Source organism: Balearica regulorum, chromosome 2 (assembly GCF_011004875.1).
Source record: "Balearica regulorum gibbericeps isolate bBalReg1 chromosome 2, bBalReg1.pri, whole genome shotgun sequence".
Lineage (NCBI taxonomy): Eukaryota > Metazoa > Chordata > Aves > Gruiformes > Gruidae > Balearica > Balearica regulorum.
Window position 1 is genome coordinate 149,674,279 of NC_046185.1, and position 20,713 is coordinate 149,694,991.

Consider the following 20,713-nt stretch of genomic DNA (forward strand, 5'->3'; position numbering starts at 1 on the left):
TTTTTCATTAGGAAGTTTCTCCTACTGTCTAACTTATATCTCCATTGCTGTGATGTAAGTTCATTACTCCTAGTCCTCTTTACTGTAGAACTGGGGAACAATTTATTTCCTCTTCCTTTACAAGCCTTTCTTGTAACTTAAGACTGTTACTGGGTTGTTTTGTGAGGATTTTTTTCTAAATTATACATGCCAGTATTTTCCACCCTTCTTCACAGGACAGGTTTTCTTGTGGGTCCTTTACAGCATCATTGAGAGAGTCCTGGAGGTACATTCTGAGTTAGGTACATAATTCCTGGAATTTTTAGAGACATTTCAGTTGCCAATATACAGTTTGTGATTTTGCAGACTTCCTCTACAATTAATACAGAAATCTCTAGGAAGAGTGGTAAGTCCTGAGCCTGGTACAGCACGCTATGAGTGGGACAGAAAGATTGTACAATCATATGGGAAATCCTGTGTGATATGGTTGAAATCAAGTGCATTGTTAATTGTACATTTACACGTGTACTGGTGTAAAGGAGGACTACAATACACTTGTCATAGTGATGAATCCACACTGGCTAAAACTAATATTAACATATCTGCATTAGGGAAAATACATGTCTCAAGCTAATTTGGAATGATGAATCTGCTTTTAGTGATCTGCATCATAATGGTTCTCAGTATTAAAAAGTTAGAACTTTCAGTGATCAAAAGAAAGACTGTAAGCAAGAGCGAGGCCAATGGCTGAAAAACTATTTGTGTATCTTGATATATGAAAAGCCACATGCCAGAGTGCTTAAATTTACAATTACTTTTCAAAAGCCTGGAAAATGCATAAATGCACTTTTTAAACAGGTTCTATATAATGCAAGTGGATTCCTAGCCAAAAATAGAGATACTCTGCCAGCTGATATTGTGCTGCTACTGCGATCATCTGAAAACAATCTGACGCGACAGCTGGTAACTCATCCTCTTACAAAAACAGGTATTGCTATTGTGCTAATCTTATTCTTCTCTAGCCTTCATGATGACCACTGCTAGGTTTCATATGACCATTTGCTGATGACGTTATACACTTTGTGGCTTAACTTTCCAACCCTAGAATCTATACAGAATGGAGCCCCAGCCATCTCAAGCTGCAGGGGAGGGATTGGTCTGGTCAAGTGCCAAGCAAGTGGTAGAGGCTTCTTTCAGGGTCCTCTCTTCAGGGTAGGGGAGCAAGACAGGGAGTGGAGTGCATCCCTTGAGTTGAGGACTGAACAGAAAGGATCAGGTAAGTCACTGCCCTTTTTTGGACAGGGCATATATAAATTGCCTGGTTTGTCTCAGTGCAATTTTTCTCTAAAGTAGTAGAGAACCAAGGTTGGGGCTCTTAACATCTGCTGCAAAGAGTGAGGAGACACTCCTCTATTTCCCCAGTCTTTTAGTCCTTTACACTAGGTAACCAATGGGGTCCTAGTAGTGAGCTCTTCCTCAGGGAGTTCATAAGTTGGGGTGGAGGAATATGACTGGCTCTACAGATATTACTCCTAAGTTGCACCTTAGTTGAACCAGCTCCTTACACAGTGTCCTACCCATCATTTTAAGATGATGGGTAAGTCTCCTTACAACCAGTTTGCTATTGTGTTGTATTACTCCCTGCATGATGACATTGATGCTTTACAGTAAGTACTTTACAACATTACTTTCTTGTGCATCTACATGGGAGATGTAGTAGAACAGAAAAGCTAAATTGGAAGACCCTAATGGAAATTTCTCTAAAATGTTATCGTAGCTTACAGAAACTGAGGTTTTGGCAAGGCTCCTATTCTTCACAAAGGGAGCTTTGCTGGTGGAATGGAAAATTTGGTCTTGAAGGTCTATTTTAAGTCAGTGTTTCTGGGAAAGCACTGAGGTCAGTGTCCTTGCCTGAACTTTTTGACTTCTTGATATCTGCTAAGATACTAAACTATGATTTCTGTAGAGCCAAAGTCAGGGCCCAAATGGTCCCAAGAACTGATCCCAAGTCTTATGTAATGTTTTGTAAGATAACTCTGAAGGTTGTTTTAGTCTTCTTGTTAAACGTTATGCAACGCTGTCTTCCAAAACTGACCCAAACCGTCCAGCTATAGCCAACTAAAAGTTAGATTTCTGGCCTAAGTTATTCATCTAGAATCAGTGGAAATGTAGAGGTTTACCCAGAGTCCAGCCCATCTTCTCTATCTCAGGTATTTCTCTTAGGATGGGATAAGTCCCTGAAGGTGCCTGTCTCCACTGAATACAGCGGGGATCCTGTAGACACCTCACGTTGAGATAGCTAAAGTTAGGTGTGAGTAACCCTCTCTCTTTCCTTCCCACCTTGTGATATTCAGCTAAGCCCAAGGGACGTTTAGCACTTGATATCATCACATAATACATGGTGCATTAGCTCAGCATGCCATATATTTGCAGCTGTTTATCCAACTCTTATCCACCTCTTACTGATTGTAGCTGAGCACAGAGAGATTACAGGCTCTCCCAGTGGAGAGTGAGATTCCAGAGCTGTTATTAGCAGAAGCAATGGCAGCGTGCAGGAATGGTTGGGGTTTATCAACATAGAGTGACATGATGGAAAGCTCAACAGAATTTTCATTATTCCTTTAGAAGACCAGTGTCTGTGTAAACCACTCCAATGCACCTATTCCTTCAAGTCATCATAATAAAGGTATTACTTGATTAAGAATTCCAAGGTTAGAGTCTTAAGACTATGTCTATGCTAGTAAACCAAACAGGGATGGTGAACAGTAGCTGAAACATTCCCACAGGATTGTCCATTCTGATGAATTGGTTAGCATGCCTCCCCATGGACAGTTTTGGACCATGTCAGCTAGCAGTCTCCCAGAAATACCCAGGCACACTTCAAGAGGAAGCACAGGCCAGTGATGGTTTCCAATAAGGTCTGTGGAAAGACACAACCTTATTTTTACCAGGACGTGAAAAGAGTAGTGAAGTATGGGGATAAACTGTATAGACTTGAGTCGTGCCATGTTACTTGCCTTCAGGGACAGAGAAGGGTGCTATCACTTTTATTTTTTTAACTAATATATATGTAACCTTAGAACTAGAATAGTACAACAACATCCTTAGGGTAAAACTACATGGATGCTCTAAGATGTGTCTTTCTTACCTTCTGCAGCACTATGTTTGTTTATTTTTTTGCTCTAGTAGGTGCCATAAGTGCTGAAGGAGGAAAGTTCAACCCACGTTCCATCCTCATGCAACTTCTTCAGAGCTTGTTCCCTCCCAAAGGTGAAAGGGCAAATGAGGACATACTACAAAAAAGTCAAATCTTTATAATCATATGGTTACACTGGGGGCATTCAGCATAGTTTTTAGTTTAGATGAGATGTAAGCATTTTGGTAGGTTGTTTTCTTTCATCTTCCTATAGGTAACCTGGCACACACTAAAAGCAAAACTACAATCAGTTACCAAATGTGGACACCCCAGAAATCAATCAGTCATGCAAAGGTAAGAAAACTGATTTCATGATTCTGCATTGAACCCTAATTTAAACTAGAAAGGCAATACTGTCATTGGTACTAAAAGTAAGCAAGTAACCCCCTCCTTGGTTTTTCTCCCTCTCCTATTTTCTTTTCTGTTTAGCTGGATATCTTTGTGTTGTGCAATTCATATTCCTTCCGTGAGGTAAAAACCTAACATTTCCCTTCTTTCTGGCTATAGTTTTATAACAACTTCAGGGGCAGAAAAATATTATTTCCTAGCTGTATTACAGCAAAAAGAGAAATTAAAATATTGTTGTGGAGTATAGTGAAGTTCCTTAGAGAACTACCAAAATAACAGTGATGATGAAGTAACAGACAGGACCTCAGACGTTGTTAGGTTATTTGTGGCAGTTATTTAGATGCTCCATTATCAAATTGTGCCCTCTGTGTGTGAACGTTTGTGTGTTGTGTAGCAAAATAATGTAACGTACTGGTGTAACTGATTTGTGCTAGTGATCATGCTGTAACATTTTCTGTTTAGAATGCTTTTTTTTTTAATTAATGATGTTCTCTGAGGGGTGCTTTGTTGTGACATTGGAAATTTTCTTTCTTCATCTTTATAGAATGAAGCAGGAGATACTGGACATCATCCAAGAGAGACAACCAGCATGAAAACACAGACAGTTGCTTCTTATTTTAGAGTAAGATATCAAATCTTCTAATACTTTTTTCTAGAGTAGAATGAATGTTTATTCTTTCACCTTTTGAAGTGTACCTGTTGACTTAGAGTCAACAGTGATCCATTTAGAGTTTGTGAACTGCATATATGGAGCAGTGGTTTGTGTAGTACAAATATCTAGCAGAGATTGTGATGTTTCATCTTTAATTGCACTTGATTACACAGCCACATTTCTGTCATGATGATGTATGATGATAAATATTAATCTTCCACTTACTTCTTTTCCCATCAAGGGAGATAAAGGGAGGTTGGACATTAGTGGTATAACATTTCTTTATGAGTTTAAAAAGGAAGAGGGCTAAGTTAATTTGGAGCAGGAGCTCCAGAGAAAGATCTTGATGGTCACTGCTTACAGGCTGTCCTGAGTCCATCCTTGTGGCTCCTTCAGCAGTGCTCTTGACCTTCCCAAGCACTGGATGTGCTGCTGGTCCTGCGATAGAAAACAGCTGTGAAGAGCATTCTTTCCTCCAAAGTGATGCACAGAGTTGGCTCACTTGGGCTCAGCTCTGAATTTCCAACTCTTATTTAGCAAAAAACATAAAGATGGCTGAGGTGATGTTCATGACCTATAAGAGTTCATTTACATCTATGACAGAGAAGAGTAAGGAGCGAGATCTCTGTTCAGTAGATAACAATTGCACAGCTTTGTGCACTGTGAAGGATAATTTCAACCTAGGTATCACAGTGCTCCAAAGCTGGATGGTGTTTTAAAGTTGTAGATGGAAATCACTGAATCTCATTTGGTGGCCTTCTATGACGGGGTTAAAGTGTTGGAAAGAGCAACTGATGTCATCTACCTGGACTTGTACAAAGCATTTGATACTGTCCCACATGACATCCTTGTCTCTAAATTGGAGAGACATGGATTTGATGGATGGACCACTTGGTGGATAAGGAATTGGCTTGATGGTTGCACTCAAAGAGTTGCGGTCAATGGCTCAATGTCCAAGTGGAGACCAGTGATGAATGGCATTCCTCAGGGGTTGGCGTTGAGACCAACACTGTTTAATATCTTTGTTGGAGACATGGGCAGTGGGATCGAGTGCACCCTCAGCAAGTTTGCTGATGACACCAAGCTGCGTGGTGCAGTTGACATGCTGGAGGGAAGGGATGCCATCCAGAGGGACCTTGACAGGCTTCAGAGGTGGACCCATGCAAACTGCATGAACTTCAACAAGGCCAAGTGCAAGGTCTTGCATATGGAGCAGGGCAATCCCAAGCACGACTATAGGCTGGGTAAGGAATAGATTGAGAGCAGCCCTGAGGAGAAGGACTTGGGGGTGTTGGTTAATGAAAAGTTCAACATGAGGCGGCAGTGTGTGCTTGCAGCCCAGAAAGCCAACCATGTCCTGGGCTGCATCAAAAGAGGTGTGACCAGCAGGACAAGGGAGGTGATCCTGCCCCTCTACTTCACTCTTGTGAGACCCCACCTTCCAGCTCTGGGGTTTCCAGTACAAGAAGGACATGGAGTTGTTGGAGCGAGTCCAGAGGAGGGCCACAAAGATGATCAGAGGGCTGGAGCACCTCTCCTATGATGGCAGGCTAAGAGAGTTGGGGTTGTTCAGCCTGGAGAAGGGAAGGCTCCAGGGAGATCTAATTGTGGCTTTCCAGTACCTGAAAGGGCCTACAGGAAACCTGGAGAGGGACTGTTTCCAAGGGCATGTAGTGACAGGACAAGAGGTAATGGCCTTAAGCTGAAGGAGGGGAGATTTGGATTAGATATGAGGAATAAGTTTTTACAATGAGGGTGGTGAGGCACTGGAACAGGTTGCCCAGAGAGGCTGTGGATGTCCCATCCCTGGAAGTATTCAAGACCAGGTTGGATGGGGCTTTGGGCAACCTGGTCGAGTGGAGGGTGTCCCTGCCCAAGGCAGGAGGGGTGGAACTAGATGATCTCTAAGGTCCCTTCCAACTAAAACCATTTTGTGATTCTATGAAATTTGATGTCTGTGATTCAGTGCCTTACCAGCACATCTAGCATCAGAGGCTGCAAATGAGTTAATAATATTTATACTTTTCTGTTATTATTTTCTGTAGTGGAAATCCCTGCTCAGGTCATGCTACCTAATGATCTTAAATGATGATTCACCTTCAGCCCCACAGGTTTACTCATATGCAGAAATCTATGGATGAATGAGAAAAGCATCTGCCACCTCAGACTGAGTAGAGAAAAAAAATTATCCATTAGTGTGTCATTCAATTGGCACACTAGTGATGAAGCTAATTAAGCACTTTGCTGCATAGTGCAGTGTCTGTCCAGAATGGTATTGCACATTTTAATAGGAAACATATGGCTCTTGATGTCCTACACTAGTTTCATATATCCAACCTACTGCTGAACTGTATTACCTCCTGGCTGCCTCCTTCTGTTGAGTCAGGTTGAATCTTGAGGAATGAGCCTCTTCATTTGTGTTTTAATAAGATCCTCCCATGAAGCAATTTTACAAAACACCAGTCAAGGTTGTTTACATCCGAATTCACTTCAGTTGGCATGGGGAGCTACAAACTGCATCCCCTCTGCTAGCCTGGTACCCTGGTGAGGTGGGAAAAGTGCAATTTTGGAATTGCGATTTTGTGTACTTCTGGTTTTGCCCTCCTCAAAAGTTTCCTCTTGGCAGGGCAGCTATAGTATCATTATCAACCTATACAATGATCAGGACGTGCCAGATCAGAGCAGTTTAAGCAGTCCCTCTTCTGGGGTGGCCTTAGTTCCCTCCAGTCTAATGAAGGGATGGCAATATTTACTGGCTTGCTGCTCTTCCACTTCCCATCTGTAGATGGATGGTTTACTCTCTGAGTGAATAACAATCCTCAAATAGGTGACAACAGGAAAAAGACAAAATGGGATGTAATTACCTAACAAGACTCCAAGAGAAGCAAATAAGTCTAAGGAGAATTTCTATCATATGTTAGACATTATGGCAATTTGTGAGAATGTTCTGAGTGGAATTTGGTACATCCATTTGAAATCAATGTTTCTCTCAAGTAGTATACATGTAAATGGGTTTGGACATGAAATAAAATTTCAGCTACACATGGACCTATATACAAGCTTTATAAATATCTTGTTATTTTCTTGCAGTATTCTCTGATGGATTTGTTATCCAAAATGGTTGTCGGCCAGCCTCATTTTGTCAGGTGCATCAAGCCAAACAACGACCGTCAGGCAAACAAGTTTGATAAAGAAAAAGTGTTGGTTCAGCTGCGTTACACGGGAATTCTGGAGACAGCAAGAATTCGAAGACAGGGTTATTCACACCGTATACTGTTCGCTAACTTCATAAAACGGTAACATTGATCTGAAGAAGCCTTTTTCTCTACTATCCTTGCTGCCCAGTGTTTGTTAAGCATCAGCAGTGTCTTTGGTACAGTCTTTAAAGAAAAAATACAAAGACATTTCCTGTGACAAAGAAGATTACAGACTAGATGACAAAGAGTAGTTCAGGCATAAGATTAGTGACCCATTTTGGATTGGTAGCGGAAGATGATGCATCTCAGGATGATTGTTTCAGGCTCCCTGCTCATTTGGGTAAAAATTGTCTTGCTTATAATCTGCACATTTTCTTCATAGACTTGAGGTTTAGAAATGTAATACTTCAAATTAAAGGCAAGAATTTGGAGCAATAACACCCAAGCAGCACCACAGTTTCTCTACCTCCTGACGTTTAGCTCTGTGCAGCATCTGCTTGTACAGCGTGGATGATAATTTGGTATTGCTAATCTAGGGCTGAGAAGTTCATTAAGTGCATAATTTTGTTTAAAATATAATTTCTAAGTATTAATCATGTGTTAAGAGAGTAATGAACTCACTATGCTTTTACAATTCCTTTAACTGTCTCTTCTTCCTCCGCCCCAAAAAATTAATCATCTTGAGCGCTTAATCTGTACTTCTCTCTTACAAATAAAGACCCTGAGTATTTGCCTCAATCAGAACTGAGATTTATGGAATGGAGATCAAAGCTGGCAAGAAGCAAGCAACACCCATTCAGACAGAAGCACTTAAAATAGTGCACTAGAAACAGAGAGCTAGCGGCAGAGTGCTGCAGGAGCACGAGGGAGAGGAAAGACAGAGTGATGTTTTTATAGCACTGCTTCTGGAAAGAATAATCCTGGGACTATTAGTTTTGGAAGAGTGCAGCATGGGAAAAGGTAGTTATCACTGCATCAAGATGTGCTGTGGGTTTTGGTCTCTGCTTTTCATAAAAAAAAATCTACTGTTCAGGTAAAAGAGGAAAGCAGTGAACACGATGGGGTGGCTCTCCAAAGAGCGTGCCCCTGATTGCAGTGAGGCTGTGCAGATCTCTGGCACTGAGGATATGGCCCTCAAACAAAAAGGGATTTTTATTAAGTATCTATCGCCTTGTCTTTTTTTTAATAATAAGTGCGAGTTACAGAGAGAGCTGGGATAATGGCAAAATTATTTTGTTAGAATAAAAATAAGCCAATTCATGATGCAGTAAAAAGAAAAAGAAAAAAAAGGAGCTGTAGGAATTGGTGGTAATGCAGGAATCAACATTGTCTTTTTTTATTATTCCATGAGGTAATTGTTACCATTATTTAAAGCTGGTACAACCCAAGCTTTGTGTATAAAGGCTGAATAACAAGAAAAAAGCAGAATGTACTGTCAGGAAGCAAACATAATTCATGTAATTTTCCTGAATTAAAAACCCAGGATAGGTATGGTTCATTTTGTTATGGAGCATTTTGGAAAGTCCTGGAACACACAAGAACTTTCCTACTCAGCAGCTGAGCTGGTATGTTACCGGTAATTTTTATGCATGAGCATCCTGACCTCTTTTCCTAATCAGAATTAATTCTGAGTAATGAGTTTGCCAGATTAAATGCTTACATATGATATGCCATAACAGCACGTATATGTTCCAAAAGGATCTGTGAAGCTGAATCCAAGGAGGTAACAAGAGCTGGGATGCATCTCACATCACGTTAACTATCTCAAAGGTAGAGGGTCTAGCACGTGAAAATAGGAAATTTTCATGACATTTCTAGATATGAAATAAGCTAATTTAGGCATAAAAACTTCAAAAATATTTTTATTTTGCCACTGAAATCATTTTCACAGCATGCAGAGAGCCAGAGCAGCAAAGAACTGGTGCACAAGTCTGCTTGGGTCGCACACTTTTTAAAAGCCTTCTGGTGTTGATACAGAATTAAACAACCCTCCAGGGTGTGCAATATGTCACTCATCCACTTTTGATTGAGTTTCTCAGTACTGCATATAAATCGCAGCAATTTCTTTCATACACGGTTCTGTTTTTTTCAGTGCTATGTTTTCTTTCATGTAACTGTTTTTATTATTTAAATGGATTTGCATCTATTGCTCACTATTAATGGAATAAAGAATCACATATTTGTCTTTAGGTATTACCTCATCTGTTACAAAACAAATGATGATCCTCCTGTCAGCCCGGAAACCTGTGCTGCCATCTTGGAAAAAGCCCGCCTTGACAACTGGGTTCTTGGAAAAACCAAAGTAACTTTTTAGTATACTGTATCTGCATTATTGCAGTATGTCATTATTAACTTCTTAAGCAATTTGTTTTCTCACCCATTTGGTAGGGGTAGCTCTCAGTCTCTTTGGTACCCTTTGCTGGGTACTGTTCCCTGATACCTGGCTAAAATCCTGACCCCATAAAGTCTTAAAATTCTGATCAGCTTTAGTGAGGCCGCAGTGCAAAGCAGTATGTGACAATGACACTGCTTGCATTTTCTTTCAGAAAATGTGGTAATAAGGATCCCAGTGAGATTAGTCCAAGTTTTTTAAGGAAAAGAAGTTGCACTTCTTCCCTGGAGCAATCAGACTCACAAAGGGAGAGGAAAAGGTTTTGGCTTTCCAGCCAGGGGCCTCTGTGGCAGACTTTGCTGAGCACTGCGGGAAGAGATACCAGGATGATCCCATGTATGTGAAATGGAGGGAAGACTTTGTTATTAGAGAAACACATGTCTGTTCCCATACTCTAGCTTTTGGTTCTAGCTCACTAGTCTTCCCAGTGTGCCAGAGGGACACCCACCCCCAGCTGACAGATCTCCAGAGGTCTGCCAGAGAGAAGACGCGTCAGACAAGTACTGCACGAAGTCTCTCTGCTTGCTAATGTAACAGAAATGCCCAGGAAGGATACAGATAGGGAGAGAAATGGTTCATAAACTATTTGAAATCACCTCAGTGTAAAAGAAACAACTGTTCTTCTGAGACATCTTCCTGGATAGGTGGGACAGAAGCCATGAAATTACCTCCTCCTCAACCTTTATTTTCCTCTGCTGTCTTAGTGAGGCTAGTGGACATGTAGCCAAAGGAAGCATACCTTGAGGTGTGAGAGCTATAGCTTATGTTTACTTTAATTAGGGTTAACGTGTATCTGTACCAATGAGTGACCAAAGATGGAGAGAATTCTGCAAAATAAGCATAATTGTTGTCTTAATTGCACAAGCTCTTTCTAATATACACCAGGAATATGTTTGTATCCCTTGTGCTGGACTAGTTTTTCTGAGGTTATATGAGCTTCATGCTCAATAAAAGAAAATTAGTAAATAAACAATGCCTTAGATTTAAAATTGGAAAACAGAGAGGTTGAAGGTTCCAGATTTGGATCACATTTATGTAACACACATCAGATTTGTGAGGTTAGCAAAACTTCCAGCCTCATAGCTTTGAAAACAGATCTATAGTTACAGACTGAAGTTTTGCACTGGCACTTTAAAACATCTTCCCATGAAACCATGAATAAGCAGGGACTGACAAAAGATGTTGAAGGGGCAAGCAGGGTGAACTAATACCCCAATCAAAATGCTATCTTTAACAAGAATGATCCTTTAGATACTACAGCTAAAGAGTCTGTTCATCATTTGAAACCAACTTGTAACTCTTGTTGATGTTAAATGGATGAATAAAGCGCCAGGGAGGATAACTAAAACGTTTGCTTATCTGCCTACTCTTTTTAAGGTATTCCTCAAATACTATCACGTGGAGCAGCTAAATTTAATGCGGAAGGAGACAGTTGACATGATTATTTTGATTCAAGCTTATGTCAGAGGGTGGCTGGGTTCAAGGAGATACAAAAAGATAAAGGAACAAAGGGAACAAAGTGCTATTAAAATACAGTCAGGTAATAACTTTAAAACATTTAACATTTTGCTTAAAGCTAGTGCGTGTGTACAGTTGATAGATGGATGTGCGTGCTGGATGTAGATTTTGCTGTTTGCCTGCTGTTACATTTGACAAAATATCTTATACTTGATGACATCTGCTCTTATGAAGAAAAATTTCTTTTAACCAGGTTATGACAATCTCTTTACTGAAGTTACGTTTATCAATGTTGCATTTAAAAGGCAATTTTAACAATGGAAGGACGTTATTGCACAGATGATACTGTTATTAATAATATTCTGTCATGCTCTGACAAGGTTCTATAATATAATAAGGAAAATAAAATATATTAACCGTCCTAGATAATAAGAGCAATTACACTGCTGATGGAGACATCAACTGAAATTTTTAATACGTTTCAAACATCATCTTATTTTACGTTCTGATTCTCTTGTGGTTTGTATTCATTTCATTCATAATAACTTTACTCGCCAGAAAATGTAGTTTTTATGTAGATTTACTGCTTGTGCTTGTTTGCCATTTTTTTAAAAGATAAAGGCTGCAAAATATTTTAATGGAGGTCTGTAATTCCTTCCAGACTTTTTTAATTCTTACAGCCTTTTGTATACCTAATGGATTATTTAATTTTTGACATCTCTTTTCAGCTTACAGGGGTTTTGTTGCTCGTAAAGAATACACAAATGCAAAACGTAATAAAAAAGTGGAAGAATATATAACTAGACTTCAAGCAAGTAAGAATTGTTTGCTTTCGTGGCTTTTAATGTGCTATCTGTACACAATATGTTGATCCACATTCTCTGCTGTTTCCTAGCTACACTGATTGACTATGCTCATTTATTCATTCTGAGGTATAATTAATCTATTATGTATCTATATACAGTGGCTGAAATGGGTCAATGTATTCTGTTACCTGTACCTCAGAGTGGCTTAGAGGCACTTTCCACAGCTGTGAAGTGGGCTGGTTAAATGCCATAGCAAGTCTAAAAAGACCAGACTTAGCTTATATTGGCATGTCCATTGACAGTGGAAGTTAATGTCTTTCAAAATAACTCCTGTTGAGTTGCTTTTGTGTGAAAATGGAATGAGGATTGGCTCATAATGCCAAGAAACTCTAGAAGTATTCCAAGTGCTTTACAATTTGCACTTTTCTTAGGCCCTTCAGTATAAAACCTAATTGTGCCACTTCCAATAAGTATTTGGGTTCCTTTACCCTATATCCAATTATCAAGATGTAGTTTATGTCCCTTTTATACAGCGTTTCTTAGACTGAACCACTGCATCTAGTGGAGCCCAAATTGGTCTAAATTATGAGTAGGGAATGCTAAAGCAAATAAAACCTACCACCAAGTTAATGACTGTGTTAGAATAGACTGCTTATGCTCCCTTCCCATTCTCAAGCGGGCTTGACCTTTCCCTGGGATGCAGAACACTCTCAGCAGAGTTGGAGTAAGAGCTCCCATATCTACCATCTCCTCAGCGTATTCAAATCACCTGAATCCTCTATAGTCTTGGTACTGCATTTGGAATTAGAGTTCAACAGAAATATTTTGACCAAACGCTATGTTCTTTTTATTTTGCCAGGGATTAGCAGATTTGTGCTGAATCCCTGGAATTGCAGACTTGTCCAAGTAACAGCACTGTGGAGACTGTGCCAGTTCCCATTAGGGAATTATTTGCAAGTTCAGGAATTTTTGAAGCACCATTCCGAATGCAATTCAGTTTCTGATTCAGACACTTCAGCGTAGGTGTCTAAAAGTGACCTAGTTGTCTAAACTCCTCTTATAGTCAGCAGAGCCTAGAATTTGATTAATTTTATTCAAAACCACTAAACGCTCAGCTCATTGGCCCCCATATTGGTATCTAGTGTCATCTGAGATGCCCTAGGGTATCTTGCCTGGCCTCCAGCTTTATTTCATATGATATACCCAACTTTCTGTCTCCAGAAGGTCTCGTTCTTTCTGCCAGCTCCATGTAAATGCCTTGGCTATCCTGGAGCACATCAGATGGCACTAGATCCCTATGTGCCGGCAACTGCATCAAGTCCCTAGTGACTAGTCAGCACCTACATGGCTCAGGGAAGACTGATACTGGAGTCCTTATTCATCCTAGTTCAGACCAGGAACTTGCACTTGTGCCTCCAACAAACCACAAGTCGTGAGTTCCTTTGCCACAGTGCACCTGGTTACTGTGGAGCTTAACACATCTTTCATGCTCAGCTTTTTCATTTTGACTAACAAGTCTTTGCAAAAGGAGCATGAGCTAAGTCTTCTGTAACTGCTGAGCTATAAAATTTTCAGTTTCTCTCTGATCTAGTGAATGTTCAGCTAATTCCAAGCCTGTGCCAGAAGTGAGCCTGGTAATCTCTATAGCCTGATAATCAGGTGTTTTCCAGGGAAATGAAAGACTGAGTCAAATCAATTGCCTGAATCAGGTGAAGCAGGTACATGAAGCTGAGAGCACTGTGTTCTAGAGGCACTTCTATAGCACTATGCTTCTGCTTCATTCTGCATCTTCCTGTATTTTCTTTAGTCCAATAAAATACAAAGAGCGAGCTTGTTTGTATCCTTGTGCAGAATGGGTACAGCTTTCTGAAATCTCAAAGAAGTTTCATGGGACAGAATAATTTCAGATAAAATGTTATCATAATAATCACCCCAGTCCATATTTCCTTACTGTTTTTTTGTTTAATGCTATTATCATTTGACACTCTGAAATGTGTGGGACACCCATTGCTTGTTGCCTAAGGTTGTTTTATGTTACAATTTGTATCAGTTGCCAGAGGATACTTACTCAGGAAGAAGAGAAAAGAACTAACTGAGGCAAGAAACAAAGCAGCAGTAACAATTCAGTCTCACTACAGGGGATATAAGGAGAGGAAGATCTTCAAAAGGAGGAGGTAGTGTTATTTGCTGTCTCTTATGTCACGCAAATGTGTCCCTTTTCAGTAACTACACAACTGAAGAACAGCAATGATGTAAGCTAAAAGTGTAGCAAATTAGGATTATTCTACATATGTATGCAGAGGTAATGTATATTTATGTGGAGGTTTTTAATGTCAGTAGCCAAATTCCTCATATTTTTAAGCCCAGGGAATAAAGGCATTATTTTGGGGAAAGATCAACAATATTGTGCTTACCTGTAATGTTAATGTAATCTGTAGATGAGTCTCTTTTTGGAACTAGCTCATCATAAAAAATGCTCAGACGAGAGCAAGAAATAGGCATCTGCAAGGAACTGTTCTTCTCATCTTAAGTCACTGAGATAAGCATAGGTGATGACAGCAGTCTTGCTCAGATCAAACAGCTAAAATTCAGGTGAGGTGAATCACATTCTAAATATCTCTGCAATGTGGTTGCAGTCCCAATCTCTGAAATGGAGTGAGTAGCACTTTGCTATGTTTTTGTTGACATTTAAATTGATTCTTTACTGTTTTATCAGCCCTCATGCAGCCTAGATTGTCCCCCTAGCGATTTTCCATAAAGAGTTTAACAGGGATGTCCCTTTTCACTTTAAAAAATAATAATCATCAGAATGACAGGAATTGGTTTGCTGTCTTTAATTCCAGCTATATGCACTAAATCTTTCCCATGTTGCAATGTATCAAATTGCCATTTAGTACGCAAACACCACCAAAGGTAGTTGTAAAGCTGTCGCTATCCTTCATCTCCTTTAGCTATAATTTTTGCCCAAAACTCTATTCCATTCAGGGAATCACTTAGAAAGAAACAAACTGAAAATGCAGCAGCTGTTAACGAAAAGGAAAAGGATGAAGAACTTCAAGATAATGAGGAAAGTCCAGCTAGAGTGAAGAGTGCCCTTCCTAAAACAGAAGAAGAAGAAGCAGCTGTCATTGTTCAGAGCCATTACAGAGGCTACAGAGTCCGTAAAAAAATAAAGGAACAGCACCAAAAAATAGCAGAGGAAGAATTATCTGCTGTGGAATTCCTTGAAGCACAACTGCAGCCAGCTCAGAATGATACACTGGAAGAAGCAGCAGACGAGGAGACTCAAGATGAAGCTGATGCTGTTACTGACAGCGAGTGCTCTGGGTACAGTGACACAGGGAACATACGGGAGCAACAGAAAATGCCTACCAAAGGAGAGGGAGCTTCTGTGAAGCAGAATCCTGCAGTAGAACGTGTTGGTGAAGGTGAAGAACAGGCCTCTTTGGAAGAGCTGTCCAGAAAATCTTCTGTCAAAATCACAGCTGAACCTGGTGCCCAGCAAGAACAAGGTCATCATGACACGCTCAGTGCAGGTGGGCAAGAATCTGCTGTGGTCCAGCCCAGGACTGACAGGGATGTGGAAAGAAACCACCTGAAACATGAAGCAGTGATGCCTATGGGATGTAAAGGAATTACAAGAAAAGAGTCACTAAGAGGCTCAGGGAAGCAAGTTGAGGCAGAAAAACAAGATTCAGAAGACAAAGAGAAGGCAGCAGTGGTTATTCAGAGCAGTTACCGGGGTTACAGAAGGAGGGGACAACTTAGAAAAGAAGGGAAACTACCTTGCAAAAGTCAAGAGAAAACTATAAAGGAGCCAACAGAAGCAGTGCATGTTCAAAATAATGACCCCCAAACAACAAAAGATAGGGACAGCACCCATACAGAGGCTGAAGACTCTAAGACACTGAAGGGAGACTCAGAGAAAGAGGCTTGCGATTTGGCAGCCTTTTCACGACAGGTAAGAAGCTCTAAAGCTACACGTGTTGGGCGTAATACTCTGAGCAATGACAGAATAGTAAAGTTATTTTACTGGCTTCAATGGCACCAAGGTTTTACTCTCTAAACTGAGACTCAGATTTTGTAATGAGTGTTCTAGTAAAACGTGTATTTTGGGCTGCAAGAGAAAATGCCCTTTTCAGAAAGGAGGGAAAGACAAAGAGCACTGGCAAAAAGTTATGTTAGTTTTAACCTGGTTTAGGTTAAATGTAGAAGCTTTGCCTTTGTTGAAATGTGCATTTACCAGGCAAGGCCCTTAATTCAGCAAACTTGTGAAATGTCTGTGTAAATGAAACTAAAAGTTGCTGTGGCGATGTCAGGGGCTCACACATCTGCACAGAAGTATGCCTACAGCTGTAGAAGTTTTTGCATCAGCAAGGCACTGTCTGCTCACTTGTATGAACCAGTATGAAGTAGCTGCAGGACTGGGCTGCAGTCTGGAGTTTCCTACGTGTCCTTTTTTTTTTCTTCTTTTTTTCTCTTTTTTTTTTTTTTTTTTTAAGGGGGATGGGGAGGTAAGTGTGGTAGGGCCTACACTGCAGTAAGTGGAGAAATACCTTTTAAATTCATTCTCTAGTCCACTATTTTACCTTTAATTACCTTGGAACATATACTTATTTATATAATAATGTAAAATCCTATGTTATACTTTTCAGATATCAAAATTATCCGAAGACTACTTAGCATTGCAGCAGAAATTGAATGAAATGATATTGTCACATCAGCTGAGACCCGTGATGCTGTCCAAAGACAAGCAAGCTAATGGCCGACTTTCTTCTCATGTTTGTCAGTCAGGTAATGTTGAACCTTAATGTTAGCAGAATTTTTATTTGTAAACAGCAATTCCTAGTCATGTTTTTAAAGGTCAGGGAACTACTAGATGAGTTAGCTCTGGCTTCTGATAACTTGGGCTGTTCATTTTCATACTAAACCCCATATCAGAATATGTCTGGAACGTAGTTTCCAGAGAAATATCCAAGGCTGGTTGGGATTTACCTATTTACCATTTTTATTGGTATTTTGTTTCAGTGCTGCCTAAGGTTGGTAAATGAATCATTGTGAGACCTAGACATAGCATCTCTAGAAATACTTTTATGGTAAAAATTCCACATTGTCTCTTTTTTACTCATGTGTTGCTCAACTGTGCGTGCTATTGGTGAGATAGGGGACTATGTTTTAAAAAAAAACAATTTTTTTTTAGGTACTATGTCAAACAATTTACCAAAGTTTGTCACCTTTATGCTGAGTAAAGTTTTAGCTATCCACAAATGCAACCGAGGCTATCAAAACTTGTAACTCTTACCCACGTTTGTGAGTATCTCCTTAAAATTACAAGTTTTATTAATAAAAGTGGCATCCATTTAACTCACTGAAGAAGACATTACCCCTGAAAATATACTCCAAAGTTATTTATATTCCAGTTAATGTGGGCAGTGGGGGTTCCCAAAATGCAAGCATGCTTGGAGCAGCTTGGGTGGCACTGAGAGAATAAAGGTGGAAGACTTGGGATTCAGAGCATGTAGATCATCAAGACCTGCGCCCCAGGGAGAGGTCCACAAAGAGCTGACTGAGCTGCTCAAACCTCTTCAATTGGAACAGACATAACAGAGGATTTCCTCAGGCTGTGACTTGGGCCACAGATGTGGAGGAAGATGAGGGCAAACATGGCAGGAGACTGGGTGGCTGTCCACTTCTGCAGGGCAGCTTGTGCTAGCCCGTGCCACTGCACTGCCTTTGGGGAAGATCTCTGCTCACCCCTGCTCAGCTGGGATCAGATCCAGGAGTGTCTCTCACTGTCCAGAGCTAATTGTACAATTTTCACTATAACATTGTGGATTCAGTTGTCATGTGTGCTGAAACTTCTTTCTGTTCCCATGGCTACACTGAAGAGATCCTAAAGGTACTTCACCCCCACTTTGCAGTCCTCTCAAATGAGCAAGCTGCTAAAATGAGGTCTTGGTGTTTACAAAACCTAAACTTCTAAGTGCAAACTGGCTGCTAGTAGATAATCTATGAGGTTCAACCTGTTTCCAATACCAAAAACTGCAAGAGAAGACAGATGTGAAATGGAAAACTAAGTACCATTATCATAGAACCATAGAATCATAGAATGGTTTGGGCTGGCAGTGACCTCAAAGATCATCTAGTTCCAACCCCCCTGCCATGGGCAGGGGCACCCTCCACTAGACCACGTTGCCCAAAGACCCATCCAACCTGGCCTTGAACACTTCCAGGGATGGGGTATCCACAGCTTCTCTGGGAAAGATTTCTTTCTAACGTCTAATCTAAATCGACCCTCCCTCAGCTTAAACCCATTACCCCTTGTCCTGTCACTACACTCCCTGATAAGCAGTCCCTCACCATCTTTCCTGTAGGCCCCTTCAGGTACTGGAAAGCCACAATTAGATCTCCCCGGAGCTGCCTTCTCTCCAGGCTGAACAAGCCCAACTCTCTCAGCCTGTCCTCATAGGAGAGGTGCTCCAGCCCTCTGATCATCTTTGTGGCCCTCCTCTGGACTCTCTCCAACAGCTCCATGTCTCTCCCGTACTGGGGCCCCCAGAGCTGGACGCAGTACTCCAGGTGGGGTCTCACAAGAGTGGAGTAGAGGGGCAGGATCACCTCCCTCGCCTGCTGGTCACACCTCTTTTGATGCAGCCCAGGACACGGTTGGCTTTCTGGGCTGCAGGCACACACTGCCGGCTCATGTTGAGCTTCTCATCAATCAATACCCCCAAGTCCTTCTCCTCGGGGCTGCTCTCAATCCATTCCTCGCCCAGCCTGTAGTTGTGCTTGGGATTGCACTGACCCACATGCAGGACCTTGCATTTGGCCTTGCTGAACTGCTTTTTAAGACAACATTGAAACAGTTGTTGAGTTACATAAGAGATCAGGTCTTTTGCCTCATTTTAATAAAAAGAAGGAAATAAGATTTTTTTTTACAAGCTAATGTGGTCTTAACAAAAGGAGGATTTATTTTCTTTATGTTTTCTCCTGACAAATGTCTGCATGTGCGACATGACAGCACATAGTTCTTTTGTGCACCAGGAAAAATCTTTACAGAAATTCTGATGACTTACAAGTCCCCCCCTTTTTTCTCTTACAGATGTAAAAATTAAACTTTTGCTGTCATCTTGACTGCCTTTTGCAAAAACTGTCAGCAATAGTAATCATAACTTTAAAACAGTAGGAAGCATCAAAAAGAGAGTCCTGAATGCTCATATTCATATAGATAAAAACATAATTTGTAGTCAAGGCGTGCTCATTTCAAGATGGCTCATGCAGATCTTTTGCAAATTATTTTTTTTCCAAAATAAATATGGTAGACACACACTTTGGTTTTGATTAGGCAAGGTGAATAAAGAGCTCAGGAGAAGTTAGTCTTTTCAAAGGTGACTGCATTTAAAATGGAATGGTGGGTGCTGTTTGACTAAGAAGCTATGACTGAACTCACTACAGAGAAATGTGCCACTAAAGCACTGGCCAGCTAAAGTTGTTGTACCTACTGATACCTGCCCTTAAACATTGTAAAGCAGGAGTTGGCCCCCTCCTTCTCAAACCAAACTAGCCATTTCAGCCTGTTAACTGCTGTCCGGCTAGTTACTCACTTGAATGCTCTGCTCCAGTAAGTCAAACCACTGCAAATCCAGTCCTCATCCAGTTCTCATTAGAACTTATGTTCCCAATCTTCCTGCAGCCAACCTTCCCTCGACACAACCGGCAGCATTACACTTTGAGCTGGGTCTGGCTCCTTGACCCTTCTTGCCTAACCAGTCTGAGCTGGGCAGCCCTGGTTTGCGTTTGCTCTGTTCTGTTGTTGACCCAAGTGCCTCGTACAACTTGTGTGGCTCCTCGTGATGACTGTAACGAAAGTGACTTTTTTCCAGACATTGAACATTAAAAAAACAAGAAGGAAGGCCGGCTGGGCTGTAGTCAAACACTGTTCTGCCAGCCTTCCTGGCCATGATGTGACGTTCCACTCTCTGCAACACAGTTTGACAGTGGGCACCTGGCCCTGCCACTCAGTCACACAAAAACTTGAGGTAATGTACTGCGGACTATCAGGCTCAAGTGAGGCAGGTAGACATGGTGAGTGATCCACTGTCTATTAAACAGGGAGGAGCCTTCCCGTCTTCTTGCCTACATTACATGTTACAGTTCAGTTATACACACACATTTACAGAAGGATATGCTTTTACTGCAAGTTTCCCTCTAGGGCTACCTTTGCTGTTCTACCCTTAGGAAAGCAATGATTGTTGAGCTTTAGCTGTTCTTTAAATCATGTAGTATTTACCTATTTGTAATTAATTTGGTCATTTACATTTATATATACTTCTTTCTCAGCTTCACTAGTTTCATATGTCATTTTACAGCTATAGACCGTGAATTGTGTTTTATAGCTGTATGCCAGATAGGAATACTTGTCCACCTTCATCTGTGGGTAGGTGGCTGTCAGTCAGTTTGAGAATTTACCAGCTCCTCTGATAAAATATTTTATTGCGTTGCTACCCACAGAAGGGGAGGAACTGTGAGGCAGCTGGATGGCATACTGTAACACATGTTCAGATTTTCAAAACTGTTTATTTTAATAAAAATGCAAAGCCTGCAGTTTAAAGAACATATGAGAAAAAAGGTTAAATGAATCTTAAATCCACAAGGTTAAGTTGCTCTTAAGTGAATTTATTTGTA

The 20,713-nt window shown here is 40.7% G+C and overlaps 1 protein-coding gene across 1 annotated transcript in view; it reads left to right on the forward strand.

Moving 5' to 3' along the window:
* MYO3A (myosin IIIA) overlaps window positions 1–20,713 on the forward strand; it is a 113,261-nt gene that overhangs the window by 79,379 nt on the left and 13,169 nt on the right. Inside the window, exons 21-30 of the mRNA XM_075747154.1 lie at window positions 838–967; window positions 3,390–3,469; window positions 4,068–4,145; window positions 7,266–7,471; window positions 9,563–9,674; window positions 11,142–11,304; window positions 11,951–12,037; window positions 14,079–14,202; window positions 15,014–15,989; window positions 16,684–16,822. Of these exons, the coding sequence (XP_075603269.1) occupies window positions 838–967; window positions 3,390–3,469; window positions 4,068–4,145; window positions 7,266–7,471; window positions 9,563–9,674; window positions 11,142–11,304; window positions 11,951–12,037; window positions 14,079–14,202; window positions 15,014–15,989; window positions 16,684–16,822 (2,095 nt within the window). The remainder of the gene's footprint in view (window positions 1–837; window positions 968–3,389; window positions 3,470–4,067; window positions 4,146–7,265; window positions 7,472–9,562; window positions 9,675–11,141; window positions 11,305–11,950; window positions 12,038–14,078; window positions 14,203–15,013; window positions 15,990–16,683; window positions 16,823–20,713) is intronic.